The 14,659-nt window shown below is 39.6% G+C and overlaps 1 protein-coding gene across 2 annotated transcripts in view; it reads left to right on the top strand.

Annotated features, from left to right (window-relative positions):
* EPSTI1 (epithelial stromal interaction 1) overlaps window positions 1-14,659 on the top strand; it is a 50,039-nt gene that overhangs the window by 11,913 nt on the left and 23,467 nt on the right. The window contains exons 3-6 of one of the 2 annotated variants that reach the window (XM_062020486.1): window positions 865-948; window positions 4,663-4,736; window positions 5,364-5,447; window positions 11,193-11,266. In XM_062020486.1, coding sequence (XP_061876470.1) covers window positions 865-948; window positions 4,663-4,736; window positions 5,364-5,447; window positions 11,193-11,266 — 316 coding nt within the window. The remainder of the gene's footprint in view (window positions 1-864; window positions 949-4,662; window positions 4,737-5,363; window positions 5,448-11,192; window positions 11,267-14,659) is intronic. The other variant, XM_062020487.1, reaches the window with a different exon arrangement.

The following is a 14,659-nucleotide window of genomic DNA, read 5'->3' on the forward strand; positions in this document are numbered from 1 at the left end:
TAAAAAGCTGGTGTCTCTCTTGAGCCTTTTTAGAGACTTGACCAGGAATTATCTTTATTTTGTTAAAGGAGAGCTGGCATTAACACCTGATAGCCATAGCCTGCCATTAGAAAATAAGTTCATGTTGGTTTAACAAAGAATGAAATGAGCTGCTAGAGTAACTAAAGTACTACTCTAAAACACAACCTCTCTTTCCATAGACTTTGTGGGCCTTGCTATTGAAAGGAATTGTTGGGTTTTTTTCCTGTCAGTTGATTTGAGAGAGTAGTTTAATCAGCGAGCCATCCCAGAGCGTATGACTGGTGCTGCTGGCTATATTGACTATACTTCTAACAACTACACTGGAACTTGTGGACATCTATGTTGAAGTGCCTTGATTTGAAACTGAACCATGCATTCCTCCTCTTTTTATTTAGGGAGCATGGGGCTGGGATGGAAAATTACTTCCTCTTCATTTCCCTGCTGAGGATCATTACACCACAAGCCTTTCCCTCCATGCAGCAATGACATCTTAATTGTAACAACTTCTGCCTTACCTGCAGGAGTAAATATTGTGGCACGCACTTACGGGTTCCCAGGGGTTAAAAAAGCAGTCTATTAGTAGTCTCTTAGCTGTTTTCTCTTTTGGTTTTGGGGTTGTCCTAAGGTTTGCTCACCATACAGTCTCGAGTTAGGCAAAATGTTTGCCTTTTCAGCTGATCATTGCAGTGACTGCGTGACCTCTTGAGGGCTGCCTGCATCCCTTGAGAACAAGTTTGTCTGTTTTTGGATGGGTCTTCGGGGTTACATACAATTAGCTTTACTGCCTACTTCTTAGCATTGCCTCTAACTTCCATACATTTGTTTTTTTTTGTACCTGCTTAGTTGCTAAGAAAGAGATAGATGACCTGGAGCAGTGGAAGGAAGAGCACAGGCCAGGGCCAATTAAGTTGATTCCACAGAGACTGGGTAAGATATGTAAATCAGCTGTTATGAATTGCAAAATTTTATTTTCCAAGACATGAGACAGTTCTCACTTTTTCTCACATGCTACTTATTAAAGAGATTCAGTGTCAATAAGGGCTAATGTGAACCTACTGTACGTTCTGTGTGCTTTTTGACGGTCATAGCGATGAAGATGTTTCTGAAGCAAAACAGCATAGGTTGTCACTCAAGAAATCTGGTGAGAGCAGTGTAGAAAACCTATACTAACATTTGGGAAAAAACAGGTGGATTATCACTCTTGGTGGTGATGTTGTCTGCATTTGATATCTCTGAGGGGATGAACACTTGGCATCAGCATGCAAACAAACAGCATGATGGGAATCTTCCAATTACCCATAAGAAAATTCCTCTGCCTGAGGGGCCAGTACATGTGCTTTCCTGACTGCTGGCTCTTGAAGAGGCGAAGTGATCCCTCTAGCTTCAGGCATTTGCAGGCTAAATGTACATAAGGCACTGTATTATCAATGTTATGATATAACAACAGAGACAACTAAATGAAAAACAGTATGAAAAGCTACAGGGACTAAAGGCATCCTGAATTGAACTGATGTGTTTGATAAGATAACCAACTTTTCTTTTCTAGAGAGGTGAGAGGAACAGGAGGAGATATCTTCAATTGTAACCACTATAAAACATTAAATTTAGTACTATTTTAAAGTTAGGTAAAAAAACCCAACCAAATAAACAACAAAAACACAAAAAAGAAATCCTCAAAACACACAAAATCTGGTACAGAGAATAGGACTGCAAGTTGTGCTGAAGCAAGAAGAAGGTTATTAGAAGTACTTTTCAAGTACCAGTCTTCAGATCTATCTTGCTTTAGTGTATTTCTTTAATGTGTTTGTCACAAAGGGTAGGAGAGAGCTGATGCAATTTGCTGACAAGACTTGGAAGCATCACCCATATAGAACATGATGACGATACTGCATGGCAAAAATGAGATGACCTTGAGGAACTGCACTAATAGAAATGGGTCAAAATTCATTCTGAAAAAGTGAATTATTATAACGAAACCCCTATTAGTTTTGTAAATCTAGAGCTGCCCTTCCTTCCTTTGGCTGTCACAGGAGAATTTGGGATGCACAGTGCAGGGCATTGTCTGCCTTGACCTGGAAAATAAGTTCTTTCTTTGCCAGATAAACAAGATAAGTTTGTGGTGGTGTACTGTGTATAAAAATAGAAAACAGGTGAAAGACAGAAGAATTTGAACCGACTCCAACTCAAATTTGGTTTTGTGGTCAAGATTATCCCACATGTTTGTCTTACCCTGCAGCCCTAGTCACAGCTGTTTGCAAGTTTCTGTAATGTCCTATATTCCTTCCCACCACGTGCAGTTGCATGGCCAGACATGCTTTTTGTGATCTCATACCTACTAGCTGCTTCTTGCCTGTGAGCAGCTCCTAGAAGATCTGTTTCGGTCCCAAGAGGGCCAGTCTCATGAGGACCACAAAACTTTTTGCTGAGGAGAGTGAAATCTGAAAGCAGAAATTGAGTGTTGATGTAGAATGTGTGCAGGATGGCTGCGTGACTGGGGATGTGGGGGCAAACCTGCAGTGACGGAGTGTGAGGAGACTTCTTCTGGTCTTTCTGCATTTAAAAACTTTCTTGGGAAAGAAGCAAATGAAGAGAAAAAAATGAAAAGCAAGGAAAAGCTGAAAGAATTCAAGGAGGTTATATGAGCTTTTCAGTCACTGTGTAGCTGCCACTTAGGAAGACCCCTGGGGACTGAAACACATGCACTATGTTCAGTGCCTCTGAAAAGAGGTAAGGGGTAAAGATTATTAGATCTTATCATTCCCAAGGGAACAAATTTGGAACAGAAGAGAGCTCAAGGAAAGAGAAAAAAAAACCTAAGTGGCATCTCTAATTTCACAAATGTGGGTACTCATTAAGTTAGAAAAGTGTTCTATGTTATTTTCTCAGAGTGTTTTTAAGAGACTACACATCTAGCTCAAATCACCAGAGAATTCTCAAAGCTGAAGTTTCTTAACACTCATACTTTCCATGGGGAAATAAATATTCTGGATTTCAACTCTTCAATGTTTGACTGTCAAACTTTCAGGTACCATGGAGGGATGAAAACATTGAAGGATGTAAGTACCACTCACTTCCATGAACAATGATTGGAACAATGATAAATGCAATGGCTTTTCTTTGGCCATATTATATGAAGTCAATGATGACATATTCTAACTTCAGTGAAACATTTGACATGTTACAGCCATGCCAGCTTTAGTGAGTTAAACCTGACTGAAAGACTATAGACAGTGGCTAATAGTGATCAGAAAAATACTTTTATTAGAGCTGATGCCCAGTAGTACATGCAGAAAAGTAGCAAACACAAGAGTGTTAAACATTGGCAATAAAAGGCTAGAAAGAAAAAAAAAATTAAAAATCAAGCATCCATAGGTTTCAAAACTTGTTTAGTAGCAATTTTATTTCCTAGATCTGGGGAGGGGACATTGCAATGCCAGCTGTATGCTTATTGGTACTGTAAGCATGTTTTTCGGATACTCTATGGCCAGTCTTTCTTGGGAGCTTAATGCTATGGAGTTATTTGTGTGCATAGAAATGTTGCCACACTTAGACAATTGATCTCCCGTTCAGTGAACAGCACTTAAAGATTAGTTACCTTCCATTAGTAAGTGAAGAAAGCTATTCTTAGTGAAGAGCAATCACTCCTGAAATATCTATAGTTGTCTTACATTTCAGTTACCTCAGGTATCCCAGATCTGTCAAGCTATTTCTGTAGAATTAACAATCATATAGTGGGGAACTTCCCAGGAAAACACTAGATAAAAATACAGTTCTCATCCTCAGAATATAGTGGGGGCTGCTGTTTTGTTTTTGCAGTAACTGAGGGGATGAATTATTGGCATTCCCAAGGCAAGAAAATACTTTGGAAAACAGAGCAGAATAATAGGATCAAACCCACTCCCTCCATCTCTTGACATATTATCACTTTCTCTGTGTGGGTTTTGTTTTGTTTTGTTTGTGGGTTGGTTGTGGATTTGTTTATTGTGTTTTTTAATTGAAGGCTGAACATTACATCCACAGCTTTATATGTACTCAAAAGAGAGACTGTGCCTTTGGAACGGGTGCCGCCTTCTACCTGGATATGAGATCTGTGGGGAAAGGCTTCGATTTCCATTTCAGAGAGGAAATTCTTCCTCAAGACCCAAGTCATTACTTAGAAGATATTCAAATGATAACACACCATTAGAGCTGTCAGAATCCAAGCTCCTAAATTTGATAAAAGAGAAACTTTTTGGCAATAAACTTTCTGACTGTGTATGTGTGTGTGTGACAAACTGAGCAAAGGTGGGGAGTGCTGGATCTGGAAATGAAGACTCAACTGTGAAGCGTGACTGATTCTCTGAAAATGGACTAGTTCCTCAGTCAACCGATCATATACTGTAGGACATATTTGCTGGTAGAGTGCATGATACAATGGATGATCTGTAAATAACAAGCTAGTGCTTTTGATGGATGTATAAAATGATCAAAAAGGTCTCCTATCTGTTCTCTTTAATATCAGGCAGCCATTGTAATTATGAAAAATTTCCTGTATATGCATACATCCAATCCGTTATATTGCTCTGTTCTGAAATGACTGACATTTGAACTTAAAATGCACATTTACAATGCAATTTATACTTTTGTTTGTTTGTTTTTGAGGTGGAAAGAAATCAGAGACTCAAGCAAGGCAAAACCAGCAAATGATGCTCCTGCAATCTAAATACCAGCAAAAGGTCAGAAAGAATAAACTTGTTTATTGTAAGAACTCAAAAAAAAAAGCTTTTCCTGCTGTGCTTCGTATGGCTACAAAATGAACTCACTGCTGCTTGACAAAAGAAAGTCACGAACACTGAAGGACGCAGCACAAAACTAGAAACAAATGTTCTCCACCAAAGAAAGTGAGAAATCTGGCTATAAATATGTAGCAATCCATATTGCAGATCATATCTAAAATGATAACCAGTACAGTTGTAAAGCCACTTCTACGCCTCACTGTGTCTTCCGGCATGATGCCTACAGTTCAAGTAATTGATCAATGTACCACCTCATCCAGGGCCATATAGACAGGTTGTTCCTGATATAAAAGGTATAGATGGTTGTAAGTTATCAATCAGCTGTGTGATTCCTTGCATAGATGCCCATTTATCAGTCCTAGATTTCTCGGGCTTCCTAAAGCCAGTATTGGAGCAGCTGGTGCAGAGCCTGCTTCACAAAGTGCCTCATTTTAAGAAAAAGTTCTGGAAATTTTCCTCAAACACACTTTAGATTTGAAAGGTGTGCAATACAGTAGACAAGTTACTTTATGTGGTTTTTGTATACATATATATGTAAAAAAAAAATTCTATGTTTACATCATACAGCACAAGAGAGAAGAATATGTAAAAGCAAAAAAGGCATCCGAAGAAGCTGAAATTCTGAAAAAGAAAGCAATTCAGAGAGAAAAGGTAAACATGGTTACTGCAGAGTTGGAACCATACAACAATGTTCATGACTTGAGTCTTGATTTTGCTGAAGTACATGGAATAGGCTAATTCAATTAAATTGTAGCCACAAATGGCATTAATGAGTTAAGAAATCAAGTCCTCCTTTTTGTAGCTGACTGAAGGATGCCCGACCTGGTGTTCTTTGGGGCTTGAGTGTTCCTTTGGCTTTTCAGAACTTTTCAAACTGACAGGCCTGTAATTTCCTGGATCATCCTTCCATCCTTTCTTATATGTGGGTCTTATATTGACTGACATCCAATCAGATGGGACCGCCCTAGTCAGCCAGGACTGCTGATAAATGACAGACAGTGGCTTGGTGAGTGCCCCTGCCAGTTCCCTCAGCCCTCTAGGATGTATTGTTTGCTTTGGTGTGAGCTTTCTCTGTAAGATCGAATTGTGACAGATGGCACGAAGACCTTATAGAAATACATGATTGCCTGTTGTACACACAGGTAAAAATACAAGCAAATCCATCCTGTCATGGTGGAAAAAGACAGTGTAATCTATCTGCATTTTACTGAGTGCACCCTGAAATTCAGATGCTCTTCCAGTCCCTCTGGGGCTTGCACACCCAAGAGTATTGCTAATACAAAAAATCACTCCTTCTAGTATTCACCGTATATTGGCACCAATAATAGCTCACTTTTAAACCTCAGGTTCTGTTTTATGTTTGCTGATTTTTTTCTACTTATTCTCACAAAGCATCTTCTCCTCCTGTGTGCTGCATGAACCTTTATGAAAGTTCATTCATGTTTCCTTGGTGGAAGCCAAGTAGTACTCACTTGAGAATGTAATGTGGAATTTAGAGAAAAGAGGGGGAGCATGATGCTGATGTGCACAGTAATAATGAAAGAAAGAGAGATTTCAGGTTTGTAAATATTGTCTCTACCACAGTAACAACGATCTTCTGTGCAGAAGCTGAATGCTGAGACTTAGTTAAAAAATCAGCACTAGTGGATAAACAAAAATTGCCTTAACTGTCTCTAGGTAAGGGTTAGTCCATTCCCAGTCTTTCAGTGGTTAGCATTACTCCGTGGACATAAGTCACAACACACAATGGCTTTCAGGGGCAATAAATATTATCATGTGAAAATGTCATTAGCAGTTACTAGCTCATGTATAGCTCAAGAGGCAGTGATAGTAGCAATTGTAGAAAGAGGATTAATTATCCTTTATTCACCTATTAAATATATATTGTTTGCCCATGGACATTGGATAAGAAAAATGCTGCAAAATTGCTGTAATTTATAGCAACACCTAGAAAATATATTGATGTATCAGTTTTGTTTTCATGCTCTTTAATTTCTTTACCTTCACTTCCACAGATTATAAAATCTTTATAGATATTGTAGACAGTAAAACTGTAACTATCAGTTTCTTCTAAAGGAGAATGCAACATCATGGCAAACATCTTTGCCAAACTGACTGTTTAATTTGAATAAATAAACAAACAAAACAAAGCAAAGGAGTGTGAAAGGTCTCTCAGAATTTGTTTATTGCAGTTGTCTTCCACAATAGCATTTGAGCTGGTGAAGATTTCTGCTTGGAAGGTGTTTATGTATAACTCTGTGTTTAAGGAAAACATGCTGGAAAGCAACTAAAAGATGTTGCTTTGGCTTTCTCCCTCTGTCTGCAGATGAAAAGGTCCCAAGAGTTGAGGAAGACAGGAAAGGGATCCTAAAGAACTGGTACTGTATGGCCACCATTGGGCCCTGGTTACTAGAGGGGAAGAACTTTTTTTAAGTGATAGATTTGTATACAGCTGCACTTGCAAGACATAGCTGAGAGCATGCCTTTTTGCAAATTCACAAGCTTTATTTTTTGCCAGCTAGTCCTTTTGCTCGAGGTTATTATTAATTTTATAAAATCCACATGGTCTGACAATCTGAAAGAAGATCATGGGTAGCCAGCTTTATCAGCGGGAGCTCTGAAACTTCCATGGCTGAAGAGATTTTTGCCAACAAATGTGAATCTAATGCCGCATTACTAGAATGAGTGTTGGTACTCAGCTTACTTCTTCCTTGATTGTGAGGATGATGTGTATGCTAGTGCTGCTTATGAATACAGGATCTGTTTACAGTACTGCTTTAATGCTGGTTTTGCAGGGAAGAGCTGTATCGACTCTCCTTTTATCTTTGTGTCCAAGACAAATCTGAGTGTCTGCCAAAGCATTTCTCAAAAGTGGAAGATTTGCCTTACCATCTATACAAGTCCACCTGCCTGTCTCTGTCATTCTTTAACTAACCGTGAGGTTAGGTTCTGGAAAACCGAAGCTCTTGGCACCTACTTTGTCTTTCTACAGCACCTTGAGAGAAGCAAAGTGGATCCTTCCCCTTCCTTCTGTCTTCCACAGGACCAGTTTGTGTGAAGTGGTACCAAGTCTCTGTGTAGGAGTAACAGTGAGTGGGATTTGGAATCCCATGCACTCATTGTCAGGCAGCTTGTCCTGGACTGCTTTGATTTGTTTATAGGATAGCCGTGGGCTGCACAAATTTGGATATTCTTCTAAGCTAGTGATCTCTGACTGCTTGCTAAAATAATTTTGGAGACACTTTGTAACTTTAGCAGGGAAGTCCCTATTTCCATATTTGTCCCTAGTGCTGAGAAGTATGTCTGATCTGCAGAAAGTGTAGGAGTATACAGGAAGTAGCATTACTATTTAGTCATTAGTAGCAGGCACCTGAAGTCTAGGTGGTCCTGCTCTGGAAGGGGAATTGGACTAGGTGATCTTTCCAAATCCCTTCCAACCCTTAAGAATCTGTGATTCTGTAATCTTATGCAGCTCTTCACATCACAGATTTTGACCTGACCAAACCATAACTTTGTGGTTTTTGAGTGAAAGGACTATCAAAATTCCCAAGAAAATTAATAAATGTCTGATATTTGGGTTTTGGGGTTTTTAAGGCGTTTGAATTTGTGCTGTACACAAACTAGAATAGCTTCAGTGCATTGGATATTTCTGTTTCCTGTCATTCAATCTCTGTCCCTGTTCCCCTACCTTTAGCCCTTCCTTGTAAATTCTAATTCTTGACTAAATATGAAAAGATTCGAAGTGAAAAGACTCAGTGTGATTCTACTGCATGCAACTTTCTTCTGCTCTTACATTACACAGTAACAGTCTTGCCATCTTTAGAAACTGTCCTATTTAGGATAAACTGTAATTTCATTTTATTCTTCATCAGATTGTGTACTCTTTAATTTGACTGTGTTAATCAGCATGAATGGCCTTTTTTCGGGAATTTGTTAAAACCAGGCACTTTACAGACCTTCTGCTAGTGCTTCTCAACATGTTTACCTTCAATATCACAGCTGTTCCTCTCTTGGCTTTGTTTTTGAAGATGGTGCCAAATGTGGAGAGCTTTGGCAATGTCTATTGATTGTCACTAGTTAGGGAATGTCCTGGTCCTGTTGCTTATGGTTTGTGTGTGCACCCTAAGCAGGCATCCCATGTTAAACCTCCAGAGCAGAAAATAGTCACACCAGCCACAAGCAGATATTTCAATATACTGGAGTATCCTTCAGGCACTATTCTGGTGGTAGAATAGCTGTAGGATATTTCCTTCTTTTTTTTTATCTAGTGAGAGACAGGAGTGATATTGAAAGGCTGTATTCATCAAAGTTAATATCACTGTGTTGTTTGAGCTGGGAGCTAGACTACAGTAGCTCCAGTGAGCTTTGGATTTGAATTTTCAGGATCCTTAAAATATGATGGTGGATCACATGTTAAATGCTTTTTCAGAGGTGAAGTTGTTGTCTGGTACTGTCAATCAGTGGTGAGGAGAAGCCTGGGAGATATTACTGTTGTCACGAGGATGTCAACATCAACTTTGACAATAATAGATGCCATCAGATTCCCATTCTTCCTCTTTGTTTTCTTTCCCTGTAAGTTGTTAAGTTGCACAGGTGACTGGGAGTCTTTTGCCTAAAAAGTCATCTTTCTCTGGGTTAGGAGCAAGATATTCCATGAATGCTATGAGAATTTACCTATACTGTGAGGTAATAGTCCTTACTTTAGTTTGATTATTGTTTTAATGGTATCAATACTTCAGACATTCTACCACTGTCTCAGCACGTCAAATGACTGAGCAATGTGACATATTTAGAGATTTGTAATCCTCCTTTTGTTTATTTTCCTATTGCCTTTTTATAAATCACAACTTCTATGTCATTTGCCTTCCAACAGTTTATATCGTTATGCAACAGAGTGACTTTTTTCCTGTCTGCAGGCATCTGAGAGTGGTTTTTTCTCTTAATCCACTACATGCCAAGGAGGAATTTGCACTTGTTTTGCAGATCCATTCCAGACAGTCATTCTTTATCCAATTAAAAAATACTAACCCTGAAATCACTGAAGGCAAAACAATTGAGTAACTGCCAGTAGGACTGTAATTTTTCTGAAATGTTATTGATTCCGGGAAAGGAAGAAAATGATGGGGGTAGGGGTTACAACCCGGTTCTTAACACCACTGGCTCCCTTACACACACAGACACACACACAAACAGACTATTCCTGGCCTTGCTGAATAGCTCCACCCTCGTGCAGGGTCCTCTCCCTGATTTGGGGCTCTGACCAAATGGGCCATTCCCAACTATTGTTCCCTTCTCATCTCTGCAAGGTATTGTCTGAAATATCCAAGGCACTTTGTTTAGAGCAATGTCTGGTTGCTGGGTTACCAAACAATTCCTTTTTTTTTTTTTCCATTTTGAGGGTGGATGATGAGCAGAGTGAGAGTTCAAGGTTGCATTTTGCACAACGTACTAGTCACTGTGAACCTGAAGTGGGAGCTCTTGTTGGAGCATCCCCACACCAACTGCAGCATGGGAGCTTGTACTCAAACTACCGCAGGACTGAAATCCTGATTTGGCATTTCTGATTTGTTCTTTTAATACACTGAACTGCCTTTTGACTGCTTTTTCTGCTGGACTTACCCACAGCCAGAATGTCAAAAAAAGAAATTTGATTGGCCTCATTTTGACTGGAATCTGGCTTGAGCTACATACTGCTGTTGCAGCCAGCTTTAATCTACTTCAATTTGGGGAGTGGGACAACTTAGATGATGCTTCCACTGGAAATTATGTGTAATTTTATGTTAAAGGACTTAATCACTTGTGTGGTATCCAAATTTCCACAGGAGTCAAGGCTTTGGTTGACCCTTGCACTGGGTGTGGTGTCTGAGGCAGTATAACACTGCTTTAATACAAATGTCTCCCACCTTCATCTGTCATAGCATGTATTCAACAGGTCAGTACCTAATGCTCCTGAAGGCCACAGCTCTATGTGCAGAGCTGCAGGTACTTCTATCACTGTGCTTTCAGCACTACAAGACTATCATCTGCTTTGGTGGAGTCGTTCATGTCGCCTACATTCTAAGCAGAACCAAAGTTGCATCAGTTATACTGAGAGATGGCCCCAGTGCTGCCGTGGCGTGAGAACTGTGATGGCTCATGAGGCTCTTCATGAGAATAGATGCATCTACCAGGAGAATAGTGCAGTTTTTTATTTGACTAGTCTCTTGAAAAATTTGCTAGAAGCTGTTTGGTCATGTCTGAATGCTTTTATAGTTGGGATTGGGTCACTTCTGTACCCAACTGCTACTACAGTTGTTTTGAAAAATAGAATATTAAAATATTTGAGTTGAAATAATCAATATTTGTTTCTGGCTTATTGGAAGGCTCAAGTATTTTTTCTTGTTTTTAATGCTGTAGGCAGAGAGACTTGAAGTCAAAAAAAGACAGCAAGAAATGCAAAGAAGAGAGATGCTCTTTGAAGATCAATATTAGTAAGTACAATTGGAAGCTTAGTACCTAAAATTCCTCATCTGTTTGTCTTTCTGAGTTTTTGTTTGTTGGTGTTTGGGGTTTTTTTTTTTCCTTTTTTTGCCTTTGTCTGATTTGGAGCTCAAGAAGGATTTGGCTTCAGTTGCTGATTTTTTAACTTTTTGACTTGAAACTTCTGACTCCAGGGCAAGAGGTCATGGGCACAAACTGAAACATGCAAGGTTCCTCTTGAGCATCAGGAAACCCTTTATTTACTGTGAGAGTGACTGAGCATGGGCACAGACTGCCCAGGGAGGTTGTAGTGTCTCCCTCTTTTGAGATATTAAAAAGTTCTGAGCAACTGGCCCTACTTGAGCAGAGGGTTGGACAAGATGACCTCCAGAGATCCCTTCCAACCTTAATCACCTTGTGATTCTGTGAAATATACCAAGCCTCATCCATATCTTATTTTGCGAGCAATTTGTTCCAGTAGATTTTCCTTAGCTTCTCAAAACATACTCTTTGAAATAAAACCTGTGAATTATAGAATGACTTTGTGTTTTCTTTCTCTGAATCAATATGTGATCACTCAATCCAAGACTAATTATCAAAAGAGCATCTAAATTACGTCTCCACCCATTTATTTTAGCAACTAGTAGAGAAATCTAACCCACATGGAAATAAAGAGGGATTTCTATATTTAGCATGATCCTACATCTTAAATGTGCAGATCTGCTATGAAGAGCTTTTTCCCAAGAATACCTCCTTAACATCAGATTTAGATATGGCTTAACTCATAATTAGTTCCATTGGCAGTGACATTCCTGCTTTGCCAGTTTACTCTATCCTATTTATTTACTTTTAACTGATCCAAACCAACTCTATCACATAATTAACCGAAAATGCTGTTTAGCCACCTTTACCTTTTTTATCTTTGGGTCTTGAAATTACTCACCTGTGTCTTACCATGATTGATTGCTCCTTCCTCTTCTGTGACCTTTAAAGGAGTCACATTTGTCCCATGCTAGTAGCTCCAGTTCATTTGCCCAGACCATTCTCTAATGTATAGACATTTAGCAGTTTTTTGCTGATCTCAGTCTTTCTTGTCTTTTTCCTTTTATTTCTTCCCATTTGGCTTTAGGTACAGCTCTTTACTTAAATATGTTGACAATGTTTGTCTCTAGATATTGGTATTTTGCCTGCTGTTTGTCCTCTGTTTGTCCTGATGTGGATTTCCCATACACACACCTTGATTCCTCAGGATTTCTGAAGACCCTGCACAGGTTTAGATCTCTGCCTGTTTCTATCAGACAAGATATCTTCACACTCTTAGAGCCCAACTTGACAACAACCTCATCAGAACTTTTTAGTGCAAGGTCCTCAGTTATCTGAATTATGGGACTTGCTTTTCCCTAAGGCAATTTTCAGGATTCTAATCTTCCTATTTAATCTGATTTTTTTATCTTAAGCCTTATTCAGCTATGAGCAGAGATCTATCTCTTCCTTTCCCTCAGCTACTTTGTACCTTTTCTTTTTACTTAGAGTGAAACAGATTCTGCTGATCAGCCTTTTTTCCACTAAAAGTAAGCCAGACTCTGTCAAAAACAGGCCTAACTCTCTGAAACATCTTCCTCTGAGCGGTCAGTTGGTCCCCAGGTGGTGCAGGAGCTTGGGCTGCCTGGGCACTGAGAAGGAGACTGTGACTGACAGATGTTTTGTCCACTGATTTAGGACAGCCTTGTGAGCATCCAGTTGGTGTCATCTTAGGAAACCAAACTGACTCAATTGAAGCTAAAGATGGACTGTCAAGCTCCATTGCTTGAGATTACATCCAACTGTCAGAAGATTACTTTTATGTACTACATATTGAACATGCACCAGGAGGGGTCTGTAGACAGTGCACATGGAGGAAGTGAGCTGAAAACCTACCTATAGTAAACGCAATTTTGGTTAATCAAATACCTCCCATGACATAAAGAATGACACTAGTGCCTTCCCTGGTCCGAGGGAATCCTCTGGTGTGCAGAGGAAAAGGATTGGGCAGCAAGGGATTTGCCACTGGATATTGTTGAGTGCATTGGCACTGTGGAGTGCAACATCGAGCAGTAATGGAAAGATACCGTGCAACATCCCAGATCTTGTAAAGTAACTCCATTAAGTACTGCAAGTTATTAGAAACATGTTTGCAGAAAAGTGCTTGGTATGTAAAGCTGTGCCTTTCCCTACTATGCAAGAATGAGTGACTCATTACTTCCATTGTCTAAGACCCTATGTCTAGAGGCAAAGAGAACAAATATGAAGTTGTACCCCTTTCCTCACTGTCTTTGCTATTTTGATCTCCTTCTGTGCTTGCTTGGAGAAAGGAAAAGGAAGGTCACGAGTTGCATATAAAGCAATGACCTCTGCAAAGTCATGGCCTGTGGAGCCATTTCAAAAGATAAGCTGCCTTGTTAGTCTGTTCTCTGTTAGCATCTCTAGCTGCAACATCACAATTTTGCTGAGGAGATCAATGCCTACCAGCAGTGTCATTAGCTGGGAAACCTTTTAAAATTGATCACCACCTCTGGCTGTATCTGTCTCCACAGGATACGGCCCAATCAGTACCTCTCCTGTATGAAGCCCGCTTCTATTTGATAAGGGAAGGCACTTAAGATTTTCGTGTCATTAACATACTCTGACAATAAGGTATGGTGTTGATCAGAAGTTCATTGTTCTGGTTAAATTCATGTAAAAAACAAGACCTTCTCATTGAAATCCCTTTTCAATGTGTGTAACATGAAGTAAGTGAATATCAAAAGGAAAAATTGTCTGCAACCTTGTCCACCCTCTGCAGAATACAGTTATTTCTCATCCCTTGAAAGCCTTTATCTTCTTTGTGCACAACTGGCCCGTGAAACTCAACTGTATCTGTTATCACAGTAGCTTGATTATGTGTTTGTGTCTTGTGATAATGACGCCTAGACACACATGCAGAGCACTGCGGAAAAGTCTGCAAGTCTTTCTCTTTTGAGATCATCAGCTCCTCTGACCTAGGTAGACCCAAGCTCTATTAGGCGACCAAAATGAACAAAATCCACAAGGCATTTCCTAAAGTAGCTGTATATAAAAAGCCTTAACAGCACACAGGAGCGTGCTTTGGGCAGGGGGAGGGCTGCGTGGCAGGATTGCTATGGTTTGTACTAACAGAAGAGAAACACTTGAGAGACTTATTGGTCATAGCATTGCTGTAGTTCTCCCTGTACACATTTTAGATCTAGAAAATAAGGAGTATGTGTGCACTTTTCTACTGGAAACTATTTGCACGTGAAATGGAGTTCTTCCTTCTGAATAGTGGTTTGTTGGATGCATTGGTGACCTCTGATAAGGACTGCATTTCTTTCAGAGTGCAGTAGAAGATAGTGAACGCTTGCACAGTT

The sequence above is a fragment of the Colius striatus genome, chromosome 1 (genome assembly GCF_028858725.1).
Source record: "Colius striatus isolate bColStr4 chromosome 1, bColStr4.1.hap1, whole genome shotgun sequence".
In the NCBI taxonomy this organism is placed as follows: Eukaryota; Metazoa; Chordata; class Aves; order Coliiformes; family Coliidae; genus Colius; species Colius striatus.